Raw genomic sequence first — 25,154 nt, 5'->3', positions numbered from 1 at the left:
TTTGGAGAGACATTTCACTGACATCCCCATAATTAAAGCAGCTGAGACCATCAATGTTGAAATTTTTGATTTTGCATTGTGACTCATGTGTCAGTTACAGTAGTGAAACTGTTATTTGATATTGTAAAGCTCTCTCTCTCACACACATCCCAAACTATAAAGAAAACAATTACAGAGTGAATATCCTTGTTAAAAATAAAACACGCAGACACAGACCAAAAACAGTGCCGGGCAGAGCTGAATGGTGCCAGGATCCAGGTAGCCCTGCTATAATGATTCAATGACGGCCCACTCATCTCAGTGCATCTGCTCGCCTGCCGTCCATTACCAACCTATTAAGTTATCTGTCATTACGGGAGTCTGCAAAACTGATGCTCCTCTGTGCTTTTTACTGCTTTTGACAGTCGTCACAGCTGAAAATCATTTCCATCTGACCTCCTTTCTTGCCTAGGTATATTATTTGCACAGAACTGAACTGGCAGAGGCTAATTTGCGTTTTCACTGTCAAATCAAGAGCTACCGCTAACAAAATTACATCACATGAGTTAAACAGGCAAATTAATCCATTTACATGTTGAAATGCGTATTTGTACGTGTGGTAAGTGTCAGTAATTTTTGTGCAGAAGTAAGATGTTTACTTCATCTGTGAGTCAACCCTTCTTTCCTCTCCGCTTCAACGACTCCCCTCCCGCAGATCATCTCAGACCTGGAGTCATGGAACGAGGAACTGTCCCAGCAGATGAATGACTTCGATACAGAGGACCTGACCCTGGCTGAGCAGAGGCTGCAGCATCACGCTGACAAAGCACTTACCATGAACAACCTCACCTTTGACGTCATCCACCAGGGTCAAGAGCTGCTGCAGTATGTCACGGAGGTCCAGGCATCCGGTGAGTGAGGGAACAGAAGTACTCCAAAACAGAGAGGAGGTTTTTTTGCATAAAATATGTAGGTCATAATTCAAAGCATCTATTGCACAGTATTAAAAGAAAATTCAGATCTATAAACAGTAAAAAAAAATAAATATAATCTATAGAAACTGATATAAAAAGTTACATATGAAGATTTCTTGAAACATCTGGGTCCCTGCATGCCCTTCACCGGCTCTGCTTTCCCCACATGTACTGTAAATCTGCATCTCTTTGTTCAAATGATAACAAAATGTACACATCTGCATATGGTAAGGTTGAAAACACTTTTTTGGGGTTTCATCGATTTGCAAACAGATTCAGACTACAGTTCTGTAGTGATTGGAGCGAATAAAAGAGGACGAAAAAGTGAGTAAAATAGCAGGATAGTGCACACGAGATTGTGGTTGCACAAAATTCTCCCACCTGGCCAGATGTGAGAAATGGACAGCTGACCTAATGAGATTATATTCTCTGTAAGAGCCAGCAGGACGATAATTACGCAGCGGGCATGTCAACATGCAAGCAAGGTTGCTGTCGAAAGCATGACTAAATAACGTGTGCAGATTCTGCCAAAAGTCTCTTTTGGCACTCGTTATAATTGAATCATAACGACACGTCCACTTTTTTGCAGGTGTGGAGCTGTTATGCGACAGAGACGTGGACATGTCCACGCGGGTGCAGGACCTGCTGGAGTTTCTTCACGAGAAGCAGCAGGAGCTGGACTTGGCTGCAGAACAGCACAGGAGACACTTGGAGCAGTGCGTCCAGCTGAGGCATCTGCAGGCTGAAGTGAAACAGGTACACGCCCGAAGGTGCACGTGGACAAGAGAGAGTAACAGGGACAGAGACAAAGATACAGCATGCAAGCAATAGTATATGGGGGACATTTTTGTTTTTTTTAGGAAAAAAAGTAAACGCTGCATTGATGACAAAGTTCAACAGCTTTTACCTCATACACAGCACACACGCAAATACTCATTTGCTGCACATCTAGACCTGCCTGGGATGCTTGTTCTCCTCAGACTGAGGTGAGATTGATTAATAGTAAGCCGTTGTGACTGTTTATTGCAGCATTCCATGATGTTACAGCCGAGTGTGTTGGTGTGTAACATGTTTGCGCCTGTACATGACCATGGATGGATGACTCATCCTGTGTCAACAATCTGTCTCCTTCAAGCTTGCTCTTTCTCCGTGTTTCTGCTGCTGTTTCAATGCCCAAAAACATTCAATCTGAAATGAAATAATAAATACCACATAAAAATGGGCTTTTGATGATACAGCGGGGGAAACTGCGAGAGATGAAGCCTTTAACTACAGTAAGTAACCAAAACTGTAAAGATTCAGAGACACTTGGCTAATTAAAGAAGCCTGTGTTGTTCATGTTTAGTTTGGACTGAGGTAGATTTAAAGTATCAAAAACAACAACAAAAAAAGTAGGTTTTAGAAATGTCTAAAGTTGTTGGTGGACAAAATTAAAGTTTGCTTAAAGAAAGGGGGAAGCAAAACAGCTGGAAAGCAATAAAATGACAAACAACTTGCATAAGCAGAATTTCAGAGGAGCTGCCTTTAGATAAGTTATCTTTAGCCAGGTAGTGGTCCTACGATAACAAAGCCTCAACAAGAGAAAGCTGGAGCTGCATGAGAAGTATGAAGCTGAGTAAGCTGGCCAGGTCCTGGAGCAGAGTTTCAAAGAGCTGCAAAAATAACAAAAAGGCTTTGGCAAAAAATTGGAGCCGCTCATGATCCAAAGTAAACCAGCTCATCTGTCAGACATGGTGCTGATGGATTTAGTCTCTGTTGCTTCACCTGCTGACCTGTGGGCTACTGTTCTGAGGGAGAGACCCACGGGATCCTGATAGGAATGTGTCCATCGTAATGCAAGGCTACAGTAAATAAAAAGTACTAAAATAAAGTACATCTTTATCTTCATCTTTACCTTTATCTTTAAAGTCTGAAAAACAACAGATGTGTATCAATTTAAGGAACGTCCCATTTTCCTTTGCTTGTTGTTCTGTCAGTGAAGATAGGACACAATTACACCCGTATGGAACCTGTTGATATTTTAGAGCACAGCAACATACGAACATAGACGGTGCTTTCACAAAAACAAGCTGTTACCGTAGTGATGCAGTCAAGTTACAATGTTTTTTCAGGCTTCCACTTGGACAAAAATAGCAGCAGAAATTAGAAACGAAGCAAAAACGGTGAACAACTCCTCACAGGGTGCCGTGGCAAAACATTTCCAAGGAACCCCAGAGATGGGAGAGTTCTGATGGAACGATATCAGCCTGATGCGGTGTTGTTTTTAGTGAAGCTAGTCACGGAGGAGGATGCTTTGCAGTTTTACACCAACTGACACGCCTTTAACTAAGAGTCTGCACATTCATGCAGTTGGACTAACGTTACACACTGAATCTAAAAGTAACTACATTATTGGGATGGAGGTTGTACACAGCAATAAACTGGTAAAAAAGAAAAAAAAGAAAATTAAATTTCCTGCACATTGTCGGACTTACAACAGAACAAAAAACAAAAAAACTGATTTGCAATGCTCTTATTTGATCTGTGAGAGTGTGCGGTAGCTATTTTCGATCATTTTGAAACGCCTACAAACTTAAATGATTTGAGTCCTGAACAGTAGTTACCAAACACACAGCTCATTCTCAGTTTCAGAGGTGAAATCGCTGCTCTCTGTGTATCATTATAAGATGGCACTGCTTGAGAATATGAATTAGGGATTTGCAGGGGCCATCCAAAGGTAAAGATGATGTAAGAAGAGAGCCCAGAGGGAAGGAGGGATCACATATTGTCTTTATTCTTGCTGATGCATCTCCCATTTGTGCACACACACACACGTAAGCGTTCACACTTTAGATGCATCAGATCGGTTTGCCTGTGCCGCCGCGGGACTACAGACGCGTAACGGAAACAATGGCCCTGTTAAAACGGCTCCAAAGCAGCAGTCAGGGTTGTGGTGCATCATCACTTTTATAGCTAAACGTTAAGTTGCACTTCTGCCCGTCACCCACACAGCAGGTGTGCTCACTGAGTCACGCAGGGGGAGAGGTGTCTTTGTGAGTCTACCCCATGACCAGAACTAGGCCAGCATAACGCTGAGCAAATGTGATGCTGAGTGTGTCTGGCAGCATGTGTGTTGGTGTGTGCGAGGCGGGGGTAGTGATGCAGTCGATGAGGAGATTACACACGAGGAGGGGTAAAAAGTTAAGGATAAAGAGGAAAGCTGCGAAGCTCATGCAAAGTGGGATTTGAGTAGACACGGGGGATTGCAATGGGAAAAGTGAGAGTTTTAAGGAAAGAGAGCGTCAGAAGAGTGACATAAAATAAAGAGAGGAGACAGATGAAGCTGAGTTTTCATAGCTTAACACGAGCATTTACACCCCTCAATGCAAGTGATGTGTGTGTGTGTGTGTGTTTGTGTGTGTGTGCTCTGCAGGTCCTGGGTTGGATCCGTAATGGTGAGTCAATGTTGAACGCTGGTCTCATCACAGCCAGCTCCTTGCAAGAAGCCGAGCAGCTGCAGAAGGAACATGAACAGTTTCAACATGCCATCGAGGTAAGAATCCCCATGTTTCTCAAAGATACATCCATTGAAAATATGTTGACGTTTACATGATTACTACTTTGGGTTTCTTGTTTTCATTTCTCATGAATAACCTAATGGCACGTTTTCCTCTTCCCTCCCGTCGGCCATGCTTTGACGCATCTGTTATTGTTCTTTATTTCCTCGTCCTCTTCCCTGTTTCTTCATTGCTGTTTGCCCTTCATCCTTCAGCCCTTTGCCTTTCTGAAACTATGGAGGTTCTCATCTATCTGCGCCTGCTTTTCTCATGATGGATCACACATGAAACGGCATTATGAATGAGTGGTACTGCTTGCCCTCTCTCTTCTTCCTCTCTCCCTGCTAACCTTTCCTCCTTTATTTCCTCCTTCTCCTCTCTGCCACTGATTATGCAGGGCGCAGTGCTTTGAACTCATTCGAGGCTCATTTTAATGCAGGCCCTGTCTGACCTACTTTGTATACATCCCATAGAGTCAAAAACTACATTCACCTTTTCTATTTATCACTGTTGCTTGTGTGAGACTTTTAACAAACATGCTGTAACTGCAGCCCTTGATACCCAGGATACATCCTGCAAGAAGAGAAAAGAGAGGACTATGGAAATACCCGTCTTGACTGTATCCTGCAGGTGTTACAGATGTTAAAAAGAAAAAAAAAACTACACCAACATTATCAAAGGAGACAGGAAAAGCTTGTCTCCTCCTTTATTAATTTCCTTTGAGTGCTAACAAGCAGTAAAAGCCCTGTACTCAGGCCAGCTGCTTCCCTCTCCTTTCTCAGAGAGTGCTGTAATCAGACTCTGCTTTTATCTGTTTAGCCTTTCCTGTGTTGCTCTTTACTCCTCAGTTTTCAACCAAACTGCCCCGTGGGACCAACGTGAAGCTGAGGTCAAATCCTATATTCATAATCGTTTTTTATCTCCCCCTGCATGCAGAAAACCCACCAGAGCGCGCTGCAGGTGCAGCAGAAGGCTGAGGCCCTTCTCCAGGCCAACCACTACGACATGGACATGATCAGAGACTGTGCGGAGAAGGTGACATTGAGTTTTACTAAAAAAAAAACACACAAAAAAAACATACAATCTATGTGAGCAACAGAGTAATGTTTTCAAAGTTGTGAGTGGAAACCTGATGCATTGTGTCTGATTTGAAGGTGGCAGAGCACTGGCAGCAGCTGATGCTGAAGATGGAGGACAGGCTTAAACTGGTTAATGCTTCTGTGGCCTTCTACAAAACATCTGAGCAGGTGCTTCCATCTCCGCTGCACTTCTATGGCCTGGGTCACGTATGACCTCGAAGCTGAGAGAGAGCATCGAAAAAACAGAAAGGACCCTTTCTGTCCTGGATTTAAGACTTAACTTTGTTTTAATTGGCTTAGTTTCATCTTATGACACCCTTACAACGGTCCATAAGCCTCAGTGCCATTGATAAGCTACACTTAACGAAGAAACCGTTATTGGAAGTACTTCTTTAAAAGAATGATAGTTACTTTTTTTCTCATTTAAATTAGATATGTCCTTTAGGCTTTGTGAACAAAAATTGCACAAGGGGGAAATGGCAAAAAGTACATCTTTAATATGCTCATCCAACAGTGAAATAACCAATAATCAAAATAAGCAATGCACATTATGTTTATCCATTACCATGACTATGTATTTTAACAGTTGATCATTGAATCATGGCAGTCCAGTGTTTGTTTAGTGACTTGTGATTAACAGTTATTGGCACTGATTTGCCGCGTATGAGTCACTTGGCTATAGCAGAAGATGCTGTGATAAAATAAACTTAAAATGTTGGAAAACAATGAGAAAATGGCACCACGAGCTCTACTGTGTCTGCGTTTCAGGTGTGCAGTGTGTTGGAAAGCCTGGAGCAGGAGTACAAGCGAGAGGAGGACTGGTGTGGCGGTGCGGATAAACTGGGTCCGAACAGTGAGACGGACCACGTCACGCCCATGATCAGCAAACACCTGGAGCAGAAAGAGGCTTTCCTCAAGGTGAGAACGACGGTTGGAAAACGACTTCACACACCGACTCCGTGGACGGTGTAAGTGACACTTCTTTCTGCGTGTTTCCAGGCCTGTACATTAGCCAGACGTAACGCAGACGTCTTCTTGAAGTACCTGCACAGAAACAGCGTCAACATGCCCGGCATGTTGTCCCATGTCAAAGCTCCGGAGACTCAGGTCAAGAGTAAGTGAACAGTCCAGTAATAACTTTCATCATGCTTGTGTCCTATCGTCACAAAGGGCTTACTCTAAATGGATTCACTTAGGTGTAAATGCAGGTGTCACATTTGGGTTTTTTAATCAAAATTAGACATCTATGAATAAACAATTAAAAGCCGGTGTTGCTTCATCAGATATCTTGAACGAGCTGCTGCAGAGAGAGAACAGAGTCCTTCACTTCTGGACCATGAGGAAGCGCAGGCTGGACCAGTGTCAGCAATACGTCGTGTTTGAAAGAAGTGCCAAACAGGTGAGTACTTCCTGCATCCGCATCTGTACATTTTGATGTCAGCCATGAAAATAAACAGAGCTAAAAAAAAACGTAAGACTAACGACTGCAATGTAGAGTCACTGAACACCGGAGGTTATAAATAAGCCTCATCAGTTATTTATAAAAGGCTTTTGTGCTTCAGGTTGTTGCATTTTTGTTCATTTTGATTGATTTATTTTTAGCTGACGTATTCATTTCCTTTGTCTTTTGTCATGAAACATACAGTCACTGTTTCTTCTGAACAACAACATTCTGATTTATTCAGGAGGTGATGTAACCAGGCAAATAAATAAAAAACGACAGTCTAATAGATGATTATCATTACATGACCAAGCAAACTGAAAGTATCAGTACACAAATTGCAATATTAAAATGCATATATATGTGACTTTTTAGGTTTTATCTAAAATTGGTATAATAATATGTATAATTAATATATGCAGACAAACGGGGGAAAAATCTAGTACTTCCAGAACGGTTTTGTAACCACCGCTTTGGTCAAGGACATGTTGTTGGAAACTTTTTTTTCTTGAGTCTTGGGTTATAAACGTTTTTGTTCAAAACTCTGTTGGATTACCTTGGATGGTGCAAAAAACTGAGCTGACATTTGGACTGTGATATTCAAAACAGAACTTTGCTGCACAGAATGAGCCCAAAACTTTCGAGCTTTGAAATAACAGAAGCCACTTGGCGCCCCCTGCTGGTGGTTGTGCGGTAAAACAACTAACGAGAGAAGCTGCTTGGCCGGTGAAAGCGGGTGACATCATGCTTGTTTCTAGAACGCAGCTATTCTAAGGCTTTCCAGGTTTTGTCCCCGGGGCCCAAAAGCCTTTTGGTCTCACAGTTTGAGTGGTCCAGTTCTGCCATTGCAGGCCGGGGCCATATCACCTCCAGGCCCAGTTTTGGAGTACACAGGCCAAAAGCAAGAAGAGACACTAACTAGGACATCCTGAAAATAACAGCTAGAAATGTTGCAAAAAAACTGTGAGCAGCTGATAGGTTTAATGAAAATAGAAATCCAGTGTAAAACAGTTGTTACTGAAATGATATGGCTCTCAATATACCTCATTGTGAATTTCACTGAATGTGGCCACGAGAAGAATGAAGAGAAGAGAATAAAAGAGAAGCATCCACGAGGACTGGAGTGGACGAAGTGGATTACTGTAACTTTATTTTCATTTGCAAACCCTTTGACATCATTTTATTGTTTGTCCACAGAACCCCGGGGGAACTAACATGAACCACGGTTCCAGATTTGGGTCGTTGATAAAAGATCGAAAAATCGTGCAACTGAAATCCCTGCAGTGTACGTGTTCTCACTTGTGATTGGTTGTTTCCTCAGGCCCTGGAGTGGATCCATGACACGGGCGAGTTTTACCTGTCCACACACACATCCACCGGCTCCAGCATTCACCACACGCAGGAACTACTGAAAGAGCACGAAGACTTCCAGATCACAGCAAAGGTATGTGTGTGTGTATATATATGTATTTCTATATTTATATATCTATGTTTGTACATGTATAACGATAGAAAAGAAAGTTACAGCATAGTGTACGTGTGTGTGTGTGCATCTCTCTGCTTGTGTTGTGTATGTTTGCTCGGTCCTGAACTCTGCTGGGAGGCCCGTTTCCCGGCCGGTTTATTGTCCTCTTTGCTGTGTCACTGTTATTGTGTGTTGAGAGCGAGCCATTGTGCCCGTCAAGCAGCACATGATTCCTAACTCTTTCTTTCTCTCATCTACCTTTTCTGTGTCGCCAATGCCTCTCTGCGGGCCGTCTCTCTCCTCTCTCCTCTCTCCTCTCTCTGCCCCCGCCCCGAATGTCTCTCTATTGACAGCAAACCAAAGAGCGGGTGAAGCTGTTGATCCAGCTGGCGGATGGGTTTTGTGACAAGGGCCACGCCCATGCCCTGGAGATAAAGAAATGGGTGTCCTCGGTGGACAAGCGCTACAGGGACTTCTCTCTCCGCATGGACAAATACCGAACCTGCCTGGAAACGGCACTTGGCATTTCTTCCGATTCAAACAAGGCTGTGAGTGCATATTTTGACAAAGTCCTTGTAATTGTTACATGTTTATCCCACTGAGCAGTTACAGATGCATTAACATAAAAAGGTCTGAGCTCTATACCTTTGATTTGAATCCAACTTTAGTTTAAGGATGAATTCAAGCATGCTACCCACCACTAGGAGCACTGTGGTCCAAATAGATATTTTCCACTGTCAGATCTCGTCTTTCCTCACTTGACGTTCCTGTTTAAACTCTTATAACAAACACGCCGGTGTGCTGACAGCTGCGTGAATGTGGTGTCTCTTCTGTGTTTCCAGAGCAAAGACCTGCAACTGGACATAATCCCTGCCAGTGCTCCAGGATCAGAGGTCAAGTTGAGGGATGCCGCCCATGAACTCAACGAGGAGAAGAGGAAATCAGCCAGAAGGAAAGAGTAAGAGACTCTTCCCTGCTCTCGGGATCACAGCTGATTTACATTCATACGCAATCGCGCCTCATCTTCTTTTAAGCTACCGCACACGTTTATCTTTCTAGAATTGACTTTCATGTGAAGTTTAACTCAGAATTAGTCTTAGATCATGATTACGAACAGCAAAATCGGGGCGTAAACAAGTGGGATTCATGGTGCATGGTTCAAACTGTGTACTTATTTGATTTAAAACAAATTCGTCTTTGTCCCCACTTTGTATCAAATCTCTGACGGAGTAATTGTAAGTTATTTACAGGTTTATAAGCTAATACAGCAGCGAGACCATGAGTGGTCTGTAAATTACAGCGGGTGTACCGACAACCCATGAGGGAGTTGTAATGCATCAACCTACGCTGACACTGATATATTTCTTTTACCTCTATGCCTCCAAAAACATTTTTCAGCAGAGTGGTTGCTCGGTATTGATTTAGAGCAGCATAAAATGTTAAGTCCTTCGAGGACCACATGACTGGATCAGAATGTTAAAAACATACCTTCAGTGTTGAACTGTCATGTCGAACATGCTGACAGTTTATAGCTACAGTTAAATCATTAAAACTGAAGCGTCTTATTTTAAGGCTGTTTCCTGTTTCCATCCATCCATCCATTTTCTACCACTCTCCGTTACCGGGTCGCGGGGCAGCAGTCTTAGCAGGGATGCTCAGAATTTCTTCACCCAGACACTTCCTCCAGCTCTTCCTGGGGGAGTCTGAAACGTTCCCAGGCCAGCCGAGAGACATAGTCTCTCCAGCGTGTCCTGGGTCTTCCCCGGGGTCTCCTCCCGGTGGGACATGCCTGGAACACCTCCCTAGGGAGGAGGGACATGCCTGGAACACCTCCCTAGGGAGGAGGGACATGCCTGGAACACCTCCCTAGGGAGGAGGGACATGCCTGGAACACCTCCCTAGGGAGGAGGGACAGGCCTGGAACACCTCCCTAGGGAGGAGGGACATGCCTGGAACACCTCCTTAGGGAGGCGTCCAGGAGGATCCGGTACAGATGCCCAAGCCACCTCAGCTGACTCCTCTCAATGTGAAGGAGCAGCGGCTCCACTGCGAGCTCCTCCCGGGTGACCGAACTCCTCACCCTATCTCTAAGGGAGCGTCCAGACACCCTGGGGAGGAAACTCATCTCGGCCGCTTGTATCCGCGATCTTGTCCTTTCGGTCATTACCCAAAGTTCATGACCATAGGTGAGGGTGAGGAGCATAGATTGACCGGTAAATCGAGAGACTGTTGTTTCCTGTTTCCCTAGAAGTTATTTGGATAAAATGTTTCGCTGTTTTAAGGTACGAGCTAAATATTTCAGTTTTTTTTCCATATCTTGTTGATATTAGCCTTCCGTCTCCCTGGAGGACTCCTTGTAATGTGAATGAACATCTTGCAGGAAGTTCTTTTGGTTCATATCTGGTATATTATGATACATATATAACAGATATACAGATATAACACGCTGACACCTACTGTTTGTTTTTTTTTCCCAACACTGTCATTTCAGATTTATAATGGCTGAGCTGATTCAGACAGAGAAAGCTTATGTCAGAGACCTGCGAGAGTGTATGGATGTAAGTACAGGAGAAGATAAACGCACTAGCCAATTAGTTACGCATTAGCTTTTGCTGTAGGTATTTGAGACAGATGTATGCATATTTAAGTGACTCTTCATTACTATATATGTGCAGACCTACCTGTGGGAAATGACCAGCGGCGTGGAGGAGATTCCTCACGGTATTGTGAACAAAGAGCACATTATCTTCGGGAACATGCAGGACCTCTACGAGTTTCATCACAAGTCAGTGGCACAGTGATCCGTGACGTTCTGTGTTCTCTTCTTTTACCAAAACTAGAAGGCTAATGTGCCATCAGCTTACACATTTCAAGGTGATGTTTGTTTGGCAGAAACAGGTAATTAATAACATTTGTTAAAACTCTTTGTGCCTCCAAACAGCATCTTCCTGAAGGAGTTGGAGAAGTATGAGCAGCTTCCAGAGGATGTCGGCCATTGTTTTGTAACATGGGTAAGACATATCCTGCATATTATGACTGCTAGGATATAGTTTATGTTTGTTTTTTGCCTCTACTTTTACATTTGAGCTATTATAACATGTTCACTCTCTGCTTTTAAGTTGCTGTGTTGTCTTTCGCACTTATCTGTGCGAGACCAGCCGCATGTTGTATAACTATTTAGCATTATTAGTTTTTCTTCTGATTGTAAATGTGAGAGTGTAAGGAGAGTGATATGGAGATCTCAGTCTCACAGCCTCTTTAAAAAAGAGTCCCCACACACGTGAAAAATGTGTAATTTGGCACATAGATGAGTCTTAAACGATTGGGACACTCATCAGCTGATTTCAGCATCTGATTAAACTTTAAATGGACTTTTTGTGTATTTGCTGTGATCATTTCTGTCTCTAGATCTTTCTAAGAACCACTTTGGACAGCTATGCATAGCCCGCATAGCTTCTCCACCTTTTTCCCTGTTCACGAGGGTTATAAATCCTGGACATATGATTGGTTGCCTGAAAGGGAGGAACCATGACCACATCAGTGGCTTTCAGCGGCTCCACAATAAAAACAGTCTGAATGCTTTGTTGTTGTTGTTTATAGGCAACAACATCCTCTGTCTTTTCATTGGAGACAGTTAAGACGAACTATATACACTGTTATTTCCATTGAATGATACCTTTGTTTTGCATCTTGACTCCTCATATCATGTGAGTAACGCACTTATGTAACTTCTCCCTCTAAGGCTGATAAGTTCCAGATGTATGTGAACTACTGTAAGAACAAGCCTGACTCAACTCAGCTCATCCTGGAACATGCCGGACCCTACTTTGATGTGAGTTGTCTTTAATGAAAAAATAACTTTGGATTTCAGAGTAAGGATGAGTCTCTCTGCCCCAAAACTCTCATTTTCACTTTTAAGATTCACTCTGTTCAAACTATGTGTTTTTAACTCCCACACTTGTAGATGCTCGAGTCATGGTGTAAAAGCACCGATCAATACTCTTTGTAAGCGTTGCGTTCTCTGTTCTGCTTGACAGGAAATTCAGCAAAGACATCGTCTTGCCAACTCCATCTCCTCGTACCTGATCAAGCCAGTCCAGAGAATCACAAAATACCAGCTGCTTCTTAAGGTAGAATTTCACCTAACATTTACCTAAAAGGAAGATCTGGTATTATTCATTTTAAAAAAGGGGAAAAAACTACAACGTTCTGTCAAAATCATGTGCATGTTCATTACATGTTATGTTATGTTATGAATCTTTATTGCGGCTTGTACACACTTTTTTTACAAAACAAGATGAAAAGGTAAAAAAAAAATATTTCCTTTGCCGAAAAGGTGTAGGCTGAAGCCGTAGCTTATAGTGCCTACCCTTTTTTTCTTATGATCAGCTTAAATATGAGACATTAGCTTTACTCTGTGGAAACAAACAATACATAAAAAAGACAAAAATAAGTAAGACAAAATATAAAATTGACGTTTCACATTCTAGAATGTTTTTGATAGTATACTTTATATTTATAGTGTTTTATATTTATTTACAGTATTTTCTTTAAACATTTCCTTAAACTTGAAGATAGAACCACACATTTTTAGGTTGTTATTACAACTATTCCAAATTTCTCTAGCCTTAATTGATGTACATCTATTTTTAATATTTGTTCTTGCTGTCGTCATCTCAAACATGATCTGTGACATTGTGATCTAAATGACTCTGCGGTTAAATGTGTGCGTGTTATTCTATAGGAGTTGTTGACATGCTGTGAGGAGGGAAAAGGTGAGATCAAAGATGGTCTGGAGGTGATGCTCAGCGTCCCCAAGAGAGCCAATGATGCCATGCACCTCTCCATGCTGGATGGTGCGTATACACACGTCCTCTTTTCAAGGAACTCGTATGTTTATTTTATATGCACACCTCCTCACTGCAGGTGCTGGTACTTGCGCCATACTAGTTATTCACTTTTAATGGTCATGGAGCACAAATTACTCAGCTATGAGTCAGAAATAACATCATTCATCCTGCCTCTGTTTTGTCTCAATAACATGTTTGTTAAAGTACTGAATCACTCTCATCCTCTTCCTCCTTGACCGCGTCAGGGTTTGATGGCAACATCGACTCCCAGGGAGAGCTGATACTCCAGGACTCCTTCCAGGTTTGGGATCCCAAGACTCTGATTCGGAAAGGCCGTGACAGACACCTCTTCCTCTTCGAGATGTCCCTGGTCTTCAGCAAGGAAGTGAAAGACTCCAATGGGCGCAGCAAATACCTTTACAAGAGCAAGCTCTTTGTAAGAAAAGTACCGTTTTATCTTGAATCCGTGCTTGGATCCGTCATCACATAAATTCTCTGACACGCCTCTCATCCCTTTAGACATCAGAGCTTGGAGTAACAGAGCATGTGGAGGGCGACCCTTGTAAGTTTGCCCTCTGGGTGGGCAGGACCCCAACCTCGGACAATAAGATCGTTCTTAAGGTATCAAGACACAAGCCTTCATCATTGCATTGGGTTCCATATTAAGTGCATTTTATACACTGATATTTATAAATATTAAATTACTACAGAAGCAATCAAGGTATTCAGTGAAGAGGACTCTCAGTCCAACCCCACTAAAACTTCCATAGTTCATTTTATTCAGCCGAGAAGGTTCAGTGCCTGTAGCGCTTCCTGCTGCTGTTTATTCGCTCCTCGTACAGAAATATTTGCACAGCGGCTGATTGCTCATTACTCAAACTCACAAGCAAGGTGATAGCTCTTCCATGGTTAGTCAGAGGGAAGGTTTTATGCATGGCGAGTGCAGATACAGTATGTGTTGATGTTTTTGGAAGGCGTTAGGACCTGGCTTGTGGGCTGCAGCATGCAGTATAATGGAAACTGACTCAGGATTAAGAAAAAAACAAAACCAAAATAAAGAGGATGCAACGTGGAAAACAAGCAAACTGGGCTCCAGCAGCAAGAGAGTGGGGACATTTTCAGATTGCAAGTGCAGTTGGTGCAACAAGATTGACTTAAGACTTCTGCATGTGCAGTTTGTAGCCATCTTTCTTATTATATAATGTTTAAACATTGTCTTACACTATATCTTATATAACTCAACTCCACTGCAACATAGCTGCTGGTTGCTAAGTGAAAAGAAAAGAGAAGACTCAGAACTGGATAAATAAACACGTAAAATGTCCATCGCGTGTCTGTGGACACTTCAAAGAGGCTTAGGAAACGTTGCTGTCGTCACGTCAAACACTGTCTGAATATGTGAGTCAAGAGAAAAATTAAAGGGCTCATTTGGGATCAGAGACAACTGCAACCACTCATTCAAACCAAAAGAATTTCTTTCTGCTGCTGTGGTTTTCTTTTTGCTCTTAACACAGATGTCCCGCATCCATACAGTACGTGTTTGAAAAAAGAGAGAGAAGATTTGTGCAGGTTTGGCTGACTCACTGGCGTGTGTTTTGTTCCAGGGTTCAAGTATCGAGAATAAGCAGGACTGGATCAAACACATCAGGGAGGTCATCCAGGAGCGAACTGTGCACCTGCGTGGAGCGCTGAAGGAGCCCATCCACATCCCCAAAGCCACCACCGCCAAACATAAAGGCAGACGGTAATCCAAATCTGGATTAGCATTGACAGTCAAAACATTTGTAAAAAAAAAAAAAAAAAAAAAGCAGTCAGTAATTTAAATGATAATTATCACAAAGTATAACCATAGTCAAAGCTTCAGTTGAACCATAAAAGGAGAAAAAAAGGCACTATAGCGCTAATGCAATGCTAATTAGTGGCAGTAGTACAAAACTATAATGATAATGTTTGCTCAAAGGGATGGAGAGGAGCTGGACAGCCAGGGAGACGCCAGCAGCCAACCAGATACCATCTCAATAGCATCACGGACATCGCAGAACACGCTGGACAGCGACAAGGTAGGAAAAGACAGCTTTAATTCTTAATACAGCATTTGTTCATCTAACCAGTACGAGTACAGCAAGAAGGTTCCTGGTTCAACTCCCAGCAGAAGGCCTTCAGTGTGGGGTTTGCAAGTCACCCCTGTGTGTGCGTGGGTTTTCTCCCGGTGTCTGTTGATCGGTGATTCTAAATCACCCCTGGGAGTGAGTTTGTGTGTGTAAGGGTGTTTGTCTACATGTAGCCCCGTGATGGACTGGCAACCTGTGCAGGGTGTGCCCCTGCCTTTTGCCCAAAGAGAGCTGGGATAGGCTCCAGCAGACCCCCGTGGCTCTGAACAGGAGGAAGTGAGTACAGACGATGGATGGATAGACAAGCATGTAGCTGCTCGGGATGATGTCGTCACACGTGATCGTCAGCGGCCGCTCTCTGCTTGGATGTAGCCAACTGTCCTGGAGCCGCTTCCTGTGAAGTGTTTGATTATGTTGAGAGGAAGAGTCAGTCCATCTGACAGAGCTTTAACACAGCATGTGTGTTGGTTTGTGTGTATGTGTGTGTGTGTGTGTGTGTGTGTGTGTGTGTGTGTGTGTATGTGTGTGTATGCCGGAGTGTGATCAGGGAAAAAAGGAGAAAATCTTTGCTTTGTGGGAACGAGGATGGTGGGATCTGGATATATCTGGTAATAGCACCACAGAAGGCTCATCTGCCCACGCTCAGTATGATGAATTATAAAGCTAACACATGGAATTTAACAAGAAAACAAATTAAATCTTACAATGCCTTTATGTGATAGTATTTATAAAGCACCGCAGTGGGCTCTTAGATCATTATTTTAAGACTTGATTTGGACTCTCCCTAGCAGTCTCATGGGCCTTAACTGTAATCGGGACTGTGTTCAGCTCCGCTGTTTATTTAATTGTTACAGAAGCACAAAGTTCAACTCTGCAGTCGTTCCATGGAGAATTAAAAATCCAGGGTAGAGTTTAGGAGGTGAAGCGAGCCCTCGGGTACTGCTGCATCTGCCGAGACAAACCCAGCACTGACACTGATTGATTAAGAATCATCCCCTCAGTTAAGGATGCGCTCTCACGCATAGAGATTCAAAACACACCGTAGCACGTGGGCATTTGAATGTGCAGCTCATCCTGGCTTTTTGAATGCGCCCCTCTGTGCGAGGACTCACATAAGACATTTCATTTAAGAGCCGGTGACAGTGGAGTGTTTGTGTTACTGTGTGTGCGCGCGTGTGTGTGTTTGTGCACTGCTGTTCCGGTGTGTTTCTGTTGAAGTGACTGACTGTCAGCAGCTTCAGCCTCCCACACAGCGAGGATGCTCGTCTGTGTGGCACACAGAAGAGCACAGTCTTAACTCCCTGCAGCTATCAGGCTTTCACTTTGCTCTAAGATTTTGAAAGTCATAGTCATCCTCCAGTTTCTAGTGTGTTCTTTTAGTTATTTATTTATTTGTTTTGCCTTGATGAAGTGGAATTTAGTGCGACACATCTCGGAATCACTTGCTGAAAGAAGGATGGATTAAGTTCTCTGCCACAGGGAGGAACCGGTTAAGGTTTGGTGGTCTGATAGGAAGCATCTGCGGAGGAGTGCTGTTGACTGTGACAGAGGACAAGTTTTCTGCAAGCTCTGAGAAGTTTTCAAGGATCAGACATATTGTTTAACTTCCGTTGCGCCGTTTTTCCAGAACAAATGAGTTTTGTGCAGAAAGCAGATGCTTATCTGTTAAGAATCTTCTTAGTGTGATTTGGGACGGCATATCAGAAACCTGACTGCATTGTAGAGTTTTTCCTTGCGATTTGATCTCTTGCACCATGAGGGAGTGGAAGACAATGGACAAACTGGAGGAGAGGATCTCAAATCCTGTTACTCAGCTCCTCAATTCTCTGGCTTTGCCACACTACCAAAGGGTATGTTGTAAATAATTGGCTTTACTACGATCAGTAATTTATGTTTTGCAGCACTGTAACTAAGGAGTAGAAAAGCAATTACAGCATATGTCCATGTTTCCAGACCGCAGCGTGTCGTTAATTTCATATCCGATGTTACGACCTATATTCATCACTTTTTTTTTTTGCATACAGATATATTTTTAGATTACTACTTGAAAATGACTTCCTGTGATAAAACATGGTAGAGGATGGATGTGTGTTTGTGTTTTTCAGTAAGAATTTGAACACTCCCTGTACTATAGATCCATTATGGATAAGCAGGAAGAACTAGCAGCGATTTCAGTCACATGTGTAACAAACAACCTTTCAGATGTATCACTGAGGAAAAACTCAAATTTTTCTTTTCTCTTCACAGACACTCAGATGATTAGTCACAAAGTCAGTCTGACGTTTATATCCGTTGTGCTAGAATGACTCAACAATCATTATTTTTATTTTTGCAAGTATAATTTCACTGTAGAGAGGACATTTACTCTCAGAAAAGGATCATGTGTTGGAAAGTTAATTTATGTTTTGGCAGAGGGAATTTCACTGCAGGATCATCCTCCCTGAAATCAGTTTATAGTGTCAGCCGCACAGAAAAGATGTTTAAAATACAAAGTAAAAATTGTTTATCTACAATATGTCTGTCCTGCAAATATATGATCTGTAGTGGCGCTGAAGCAACAATGGCAGAGTGGCTTTAATTTAGTGCTTATTTACACTAGTTCTAACTGTGGCTTCTCGCTGCCTGCATACGTGCCAGAGAATGGAAGTTGTCATTTGGGGAAATGAATGAAGTTTTTCACTGACGGTTGTTGCTTTCCCTCCAGCTCTCTGGCGGCTGTGAGCTGACAGTGGTGATCCATGACTTCATGGCCGGTAACGGGGGCAGCAACGGGGAGCTGACGGTGCGCCGAGGCCAGACGGTGGAGGTTCTGGAGCGACTCCACGACAAGCCGGACTGGTGCTTGGTCCGGACCACGGACCGCTCCCCTGCCCAGGAGGGCATCGTGCCCTGCTCCATGCTGTGTATCGCTCACTCCCGGTCCTCCATGGAGATGGAGGGGCTCTTCAACCACAAAGGTAGGAGCTGAATCATTCCTTTCATGCTTGAATATGAGATGTCGACACATCTGACGACGGTGTTGTGTTTGGTGTCAGTAAAAGTAACTGGCACTCTATGAACATGCGCACTGGAACGGCAGCTGATTGCAAATTCATTTATCAAGCCTTCTATATCGTATTTCATTTCCCGGCTTGGTTGCCTTTTTTAAGTATTGCTTTTGTTCTGCTAAAGACTTTGGGTTGCATTTCTGTGTTAAAAGTGCAATGTAAATGAAGTTGACGTTAGTTTGCAAACATATCACTGGTGACCTGCAGAACCTTCACTTCTCATGAAACAGCTGCTCCAGGAAACAAAAACATGTTCTCCCAAGTGTTGCTATGCAACGGTGGAGAGCCCGCTTCAAGCAAAGCTGTCTTTGAATTATCTCAAGTATTTCGACTTTACAACTCCCCTTGCTTTAAACCACCACATGCGTTGTTACCTCTAGTTTTGGGTTAAACATGCAACAGCATGCCTCTCCAGTATACAATAATCATCATGAAATATTAGATGGTACAGTATGAGAGGCTTGTAGTAGCACATGTGCCGCACCACAAGCCGGGTGACTATGGTCAGGCCTGTCAGTGGTCAATATCAGGCTTGAACAGAGCACTGTGTTTCCATGACAACTGGCCCTAAACAAAGAGCTGAAAAGCACAGTGACACACCAGCATTTTGACCCAGAGCTAGCCATTTCCTTTTTCTTTTTGAAAGGAGACCACCCCTTCAACGAGGTCTTGGTGAGGCCGTTTTGGTGCACACTGGAATGCGTTTGCTGTGTTCACACTGACCCAAGTGGGTTTCTTTTGGCTGACCTAAATAGAGTCAGTGTGACAACACCCTTAGTAAAAGATGTCGGTATATTCAGTGGCTTTCCATCTTTAAAAAACAATGGTGCAGCAGGCTATTATGGTCTCCTCCCAAAGCATGTGCTTCACAGTTCTTAATCTGCAGGCAGGTGAATCATATCTGACCCAATTATTATCCAGTTTTAATCTTGCATGGGTCTGTCGAATAATCCATATTGGCCCATTTCCCGGTTTATTTTGCTAAACCCATCTGTTTGACTCTCCAAGAACTGAGACCAGGGGACTAGACTCTCAAACATTTGTGCCTCCAGGACTGTTCGGTTTCAGGTTCTTGGACTTGAGTGAGTGGATGTTTCCCTGAAAGACCTGAAACTGATGCCCTTTCGGGGGTCAGAACATTGAAGAGTTACATGTCGGTTGCAGATCAAATCTCAGTTTTATCAATAATATATATTACTGTATAATTGTTGGTATTACTGATGAGTAATATTTGACTTAAACAACTAACATCCTGGTTTAAAGGAGTGAGCAAACTGAAAAAACACAAGAGATATCTTTGACGTTATGATGTTCTGTTGCGTCTTCACAGAAGCGCTCGTTCCTTTTTCTTTCTAATCTGGAGGAAAAGGGTGAAAGTTGGGCTGTTTGTTTCTATGGAGATAAAGCAGAAAAACATTTTGCTGGCAGCCTCTTTGTAGTCGGTATGAGAGAGGTGTGCGTTTGTTTTTAAATTATAGGATGTCTGGTCCGCACATGCATGAACACACAATTTTGTCATTAGTTGAACGATTTACCAGAACAGCCCAGGGAGAAAAAATACGTTTCTTTTTCTTATTTCACACTTTCAATTGCAGCTGTGATGTTTTTCTGCTCACTTGTGTTTTGCCTTGATTCCTTGACTGCGCTTAACTGTATTGTTTGTGTGGTATAAGGGAGCAGTGAAAAGGAGCTTCTCTCTGAAGGGGTTGGATAAGTTTTGGAAAAAAAAATGCTGCAGCTGATGAGGGGGATGACAAGAGAAAACATCTTTGGTATTTTGTCTGCCTTTTATTTTTACTGACCAACCACGGAGGTCTTTTTGTCCAAATGTTCTGGGATCGTGATGGTTCAGGAGATTAGGGTGTTGTCCAGGAAATCTCTCATTTTTCATGCTGTTCCTTCCTCACAAGCTTGGAGGAGAACAGAATGACTCTCATGCAGAGGAGTTAAGCTTCAAACCGCTACATATACAGGGCAACCAGTGTTTTTCTGATTAAATTATTTTTTGATTAAAATCAACAATCGTTTCCATTTATTTATCCGCTGTACAGCGTGTTTGCTATTCTGCAGAAAACTTTCACATTCCTTTGAAATCTGTCTCTCATCTTCATACTCTGATTCCTTGGAATTCTCCCATTTGCCAACCAGTGTTGTGCTCAGTGCTGCGTCTAATTAAACCCACTTAATGGCAGCATCTTTGATAAACAGTGAATTAAGGGTAGTTTATGTCCATCTGTCCGTGCAGAAGAAAGTCCATTTAGACAGACTCAGTCACAGTTTAACAGAGGCATCTTTGTGCAACTAGTTCACATAGTTCCTCTAAATTGCTCTGTGTGATTTCATTTATAACCAACCAGTGAGCCTTTTTGCCGTTCACTTCAGTTAGATTTCATAACCAAGTCTATATTTGTCCCAAGCATACTGCACAACTTGTATGCATCCTAAAGCCTGTAAAATATTCAGCCGCCCACACAAACTGAGTGGGCGCTTCTGCAAAGGGTAATACGGTAGATGCGCTGCATGTTTCCAGACGTCCCTTTGGAACAGGAGAGGCACAGTGGAGGTTTGCCCAATATCCTCACAGCAGCCCACTCATGAGGGAGGGAAGGAGGTGCAAAGAAAGACAGAGAAAACATCCTACTCTCTGATGCTTCATTTGGCTTTTCTTTCCCCCTCGAACTGGGCTTCACACTTTCTTTCCCCAGAAATTTAGCAATGTGGTTGCTGACGAGTAGTTTTATCCATCAAAGCTGTTTTGATTAGCATAGGATTGTAAGGCCAGCATCTATACATTGGGAAATGCTTTAAGGAAATATTTTATTCCAGAATTTCAGAGGATTAATATTCGGACATCATGGCTCGTGGAATTGAGTCGTTGGTGTCGTTAAGCCCATTTTTCTCAATGGATTTAGGAGGTGAACCTTCAGAAAACTGCAAGTTCTGGCTGCTGGATCTGGGTAGGTGGAGCAAGTGCCAACAGAACTGTGGGATGCTTGTAGATCTGTCACTCTTCCGACTTGTAATTGTTATTTAGAAATGACTTTTTTCAATGCTACTTGTTTTCACAGGAGGAGGTTTGGAGTTTAGGAAAAAGAAACATAGACGTAATTTACCAAAGGTTGTTCGTTCAATATTTAGAACTAAAGAAAGCAAAGCTGTAGAACATAAATGAGACTTTACTTGCGAAAGTCAAAAATGTGTCAAAAATACATGTTTGCATTCCTAAAAGTTTCAAATTTGACCGTAAAAGCCGTCATTGTGCATGAAACAACCAGTTCACCAACGGATTATGTTGCGGCTCCGGGCAACTAAAAGTAATGTGGTGAACCCGTCATTATGTGATGAGATATTAATATCTACTGCAATGTCATTTAAGGGATTATATCTTCGTGTCTGCCTGTGTGCTCCAAAAGACTGACAGGTGTGGAAAAATTAGACTATTTTGTAATGCTGTCCATTTGCTGTTTCTTCTCAGAAGTCTACTCAATCTGGTCTCTCAAATCTTTGAAAAGAAAAAAAACATAACAATTAGTAAATATTAATTTATCCAGAGACTGTTGGTGCTTGCACTGTGTATCTTCCGTCGTATGAGCGCTCGATCCGTGGCTGCACTTGTCAATGGAAGCGCATCCTCATTCTCACAGATCAACATGTCAAATGAGGGTTTAGCTCATGCTTCACCTCTGCCGCTTAAAGTAGTTGTGTTATCACAAGTACTAATGTTTTTGTGTCAGTATGTGTGCCCTGGAGAAGATAAGATCACACACACACACACACACACACACACACACACACACACACACACACACACACACACACACACACACACACACACACACACACACACACACACATACACACAGCAATGGTAACACTTCTCAAAGTTGTAAATTCAGCAGTAAACCTAGCTGTAAATGTATTGTGTCACGAGCTTGCAGGTAAATAAGCAAACCTCTATTTGCAAAAGAGAAAATCTGTCTGACCTTCGGTAGGTCTCTTAGTGACTGAGGAGTTTAAGTTATTTTAAAGCATCTCAAATGCATCAAGCACATCTTTTACAAATCATCTTTGTTTTTGACTGCTGCGTGTTTGAGCAGAGACTCATTTGGATACCCTAAATACCATTTTTAGTATGTGCTCACACAAGTACAGTATATCCACACAGCGCTGATGCAGGTTTATACACGTATGTGCATTTACTCTAAACACAGTTCACAGCAGCTATGCTACATGCACATACAAGGATACTATATGACTGTAAAAGTCATCACATTTATTTTAGCAGCGCAATACTCCAATGAGCTCCTGATGAAATAACCAGGAAGCAAACTTTTGATCGGCTTACTGCAGAGACAGGGACGCCACTTTACTGATGGAATGATGACAATCATTTTAGGAGAGATTAACAAGCATATTATAAATGCTTTAATGCCCATTTTGGTCCACAGAATCTGCGTTTGTATAATCAAATCTTTGTGCAAAATTCTGATAGGAGGAATACATGTAAAGAGGATACCTACTGATTTTGCATCATTAAGGGCAGTTTTGAGTGTGTTGATATTGATTTGAATGTTAGTTCAACATAAAGGTAACTTAGTGTTGAAATAACTATAAATGTATATGAAAAGAAAATGCATGTGAAACACTTTCAATTTCAACAAATCAGAAGAGTTCAGGCAACGTGAAAGACTCAGTTAGGCTCAAATAGTCAAATACAGCTATCGCAAAACTAACCTTAAGTACGGTAAGACATGCAGCTTTAGAGGATTACTTTAGAGGATCAGCGCACATTTTCTGACTTCAAATTTTCCATTCTTGAAGTGCTTCAGCAATTAAAAGAAAGTAAGAAAGGAAGAAAAATGCTCCCCAGGGCAAAAGGCTAAGATCATGTGTTTAGTCTGTATATGAGCATCTGAAGAGCTATTTCCTGCTGAGGAGCGTTGTGTCAAGGCTGTTGACCTCATGTTCCACCCTCTTGTACCCTTGTTAGAGGAGCCTTTTCAGCCAGAACATGTAAATGCTTCCTTTTTTCTTTTCTTTTTTGCTTCTTCTGCTTCCTTTTACAGTTTAGTCCTATAACATGTGGTTTCAGTTACAATAAGAATCCATCTGCTGTCCAGGTGCACGATTGAGGGTGTAAAATGATTGACTTCTAACTGTCCCCGCGGTCTCCATGGGCAGTGGCAGTCCCGATGTATCTGCCAACAGTGTGGTCGTCTGCTCTGCTCTGCGACCCCACTGTGTCTACAGGAAACATGCTCTGTTTGTGCCACCAAAACAGTACTGACTGCTGTACGCTCCTCTGCTCTCTTCAGTTAAACAGCACAGTTTCACACTTGAGAGGTCACAATATTGTTTCTTAAAGGGTGTGAACACTTCGAAATTCAAATTAAAACAGGATGCAATAAATATTTTAGACTTCAAACCCTTTATGTGGTAAAAATGAAATTGTTGGGTGTTCTCCCTAATGTTGAGAATTATTATTCCTCACTTCATGTGGTAAACGTCCCTTTTCTTCACTTTCATCTCTTTTCATCACGGCTGGATGCATTTTTTAAAAGATAATTTCTTTTAATATTTGATTTTAATGTATTAATATTTTAATGATTTTATTTTTTCATACTTTAATTCCTTTAAAATTATTTCATATGTTCCCTCAGGGATTAATAAATAACTGAATGGAACTGAATTTTTACGTGAAAAATAACAATTTAAAAAGACAAACGAATGAATTTTTCCTAATTTAAATCTCACCCATCCATTTTATATCTTTTATATCTTTTTGGGTCTCACATATGACATGTGTGATTTATTCAAGGTTTAAATGGTTTTAAAATCCTTGTATTTCAGGTTATAATCATCTTCAACACAGTGTCCCAACTGGTTGCATAATGCATGAAAGTAGGTATGTGCCCAACGTTATGAACTTTTTCAGTTAAAACCAGAGGAAAATAAATAAATAAACAAAAGACCCTTGTTTTTATGAAAAAAGGACAGTTAAGGAGTCATGAGATTTCATTTCCTCATACCAGCTACTAACACTAATGCTCCAAATCACAGGCTTAGTCAGCTGTTGTAGCTTTATGCTTTTAGTTGAATAAATGCATGACGTATAAAGAACTCATCAGCAATGGTATCTTGAGAAACACTACTCTTCTTATTTTTTTTCTTTCTTCTAAGTATCCCCTTAAGACCAATAATTACAATACAGTCATTACAATTACCGTTTCGAATAGGATCCACAAATGCACCTACATGTAAGAGAGATGTAAGCATGTTAGATGGTATGTTACGCAGAGTAATTCTTGGGGTTTTTTTTACCTGCTAAAAATATATTTAACATGTAAATCAATAAAAAATATCATTACAGAACATTTAATGATGACTTTCTAACCTTTTAATGACTACTCCACCTCCCTCTGTCCCTCCAACCTCCTAGGGGAACTCTAGGTGGTGAGAACTCATGTTACACAGCAGACACACAGTAGGTGACAAGTAAAAAAAAAAGAGTAAATCAGATCAAGAAAGCCTGTCAGTGAGTAGGAAGAACCACTGTTGACCACCGTCACACCTAAAACCAGCTCAGACCAGCGGGTATACAACACTGATTGGTTCAGACTATTGTTTTGACCACAGACGGAAAAACTTGGAGCCTGCCTTATAATTAAAGAG

The 25,154-nt window shown here is 42.0% G+C and overlaps 1 protein-coding gene across 3 annotated transcripts in view; it reads left to right on the top strand.

Annotated features, from left to right (window-relative positions):
• Positions 1–25,154, top strand: part of triob (trio Rho guanine nucleotide exchange factor b) — a 105,933-nt gene that overhangs the window by 64,383 nt on the left and 16,396 nt on the right. For all 3 annotated transcript variants that reach the window (XM_061716415.1, XM_061716412.1, XM_061716413.1), the window contains exons 16-37: positions 695–890; positions 1,543–1,709; positions 4,366–4,485; positions 5,426–5,524; positions 5,644–5,736; positions 6,337–6,486; positions 6,568–6,682; positions 6,852–6,967; positions 8,331–8,453; positions 8,828–9,022; positions 9,317–9,432; positions 10,966–11,032; positions 11,150–11,259; positions 11,416–11,485; positions 12,217–12,306; positions 12,512–12,604; positions 13,219–13,330; positions 13,570–13,760; positions 13,844–13,945; positions 14,929–15,068; positions 15,285–15,384; positions 18,140–18,392. In XM_061716415.1, the coding sequence (XP_061572399.1) occupies positions 695–890; positions 1,543–1,709; positions 4,366–4,485; positions 5,426–5,524; positions 5,644–5,736; positions 6,337–6,486; positions 6,568–6,682; positions 6,852–6,967; positions 8,331–8,453; positions 8,828–9,022; positions 9,317–9,432; positions 10,966–11,032; positions 11,150–11,259; positions 11,416–11,485; positions 12,217–12,306; positions 12,512–12,604; positions 13,219–13,330; positions 13,570–13,760; positions 13,844–13,945; positions 14,929–15,068; positions 15,285–15,384; positions 18,140–18,392 (2,818 nt within the window). The remainder of the gene's footprint in view (positions 1–694; positions 891–1,542; positions 1,710–4,365; positions 4,486–5,425; positions 5,525–5,643; positions 5,737–6,336; positions 6,487–6,567; positions 6,683–6,851; positions 6,968–8,330; positions 8,454–8,827; positions 9,023–9,316; positions 9,433–10,965; positions 11,033–11,149; positions 11,260–11,415; positions 11,486–12,216; positions 12,307–12,511; positions 12,605–13,218; positions 13,331–13,569; positions 13,761–13,843; positions 13,946–14,928; positions 15,069–15,284; positions 15,385–18,139; positions 18,393–25,154) is intronic.

Source organism: Cololabis saira, chromosome 3 (genome assembly GCF_033807715.1).
Source record: "Cololabis saira isolate AMF1-May2022 chromosome 3, fColSai1.1, whole genome shotgun sequence".
Taxonomy (NCBI): Eukaryota; Metazoa; Chordata; class Actinopteri; order Beloniformes; family Belonidae; genus Cololabis; species Cololabis saira.
Note: the sequence above shows the minus strand (reverse complement) of the source record. Positions and strands in the feature narration are given on the sequence as shown.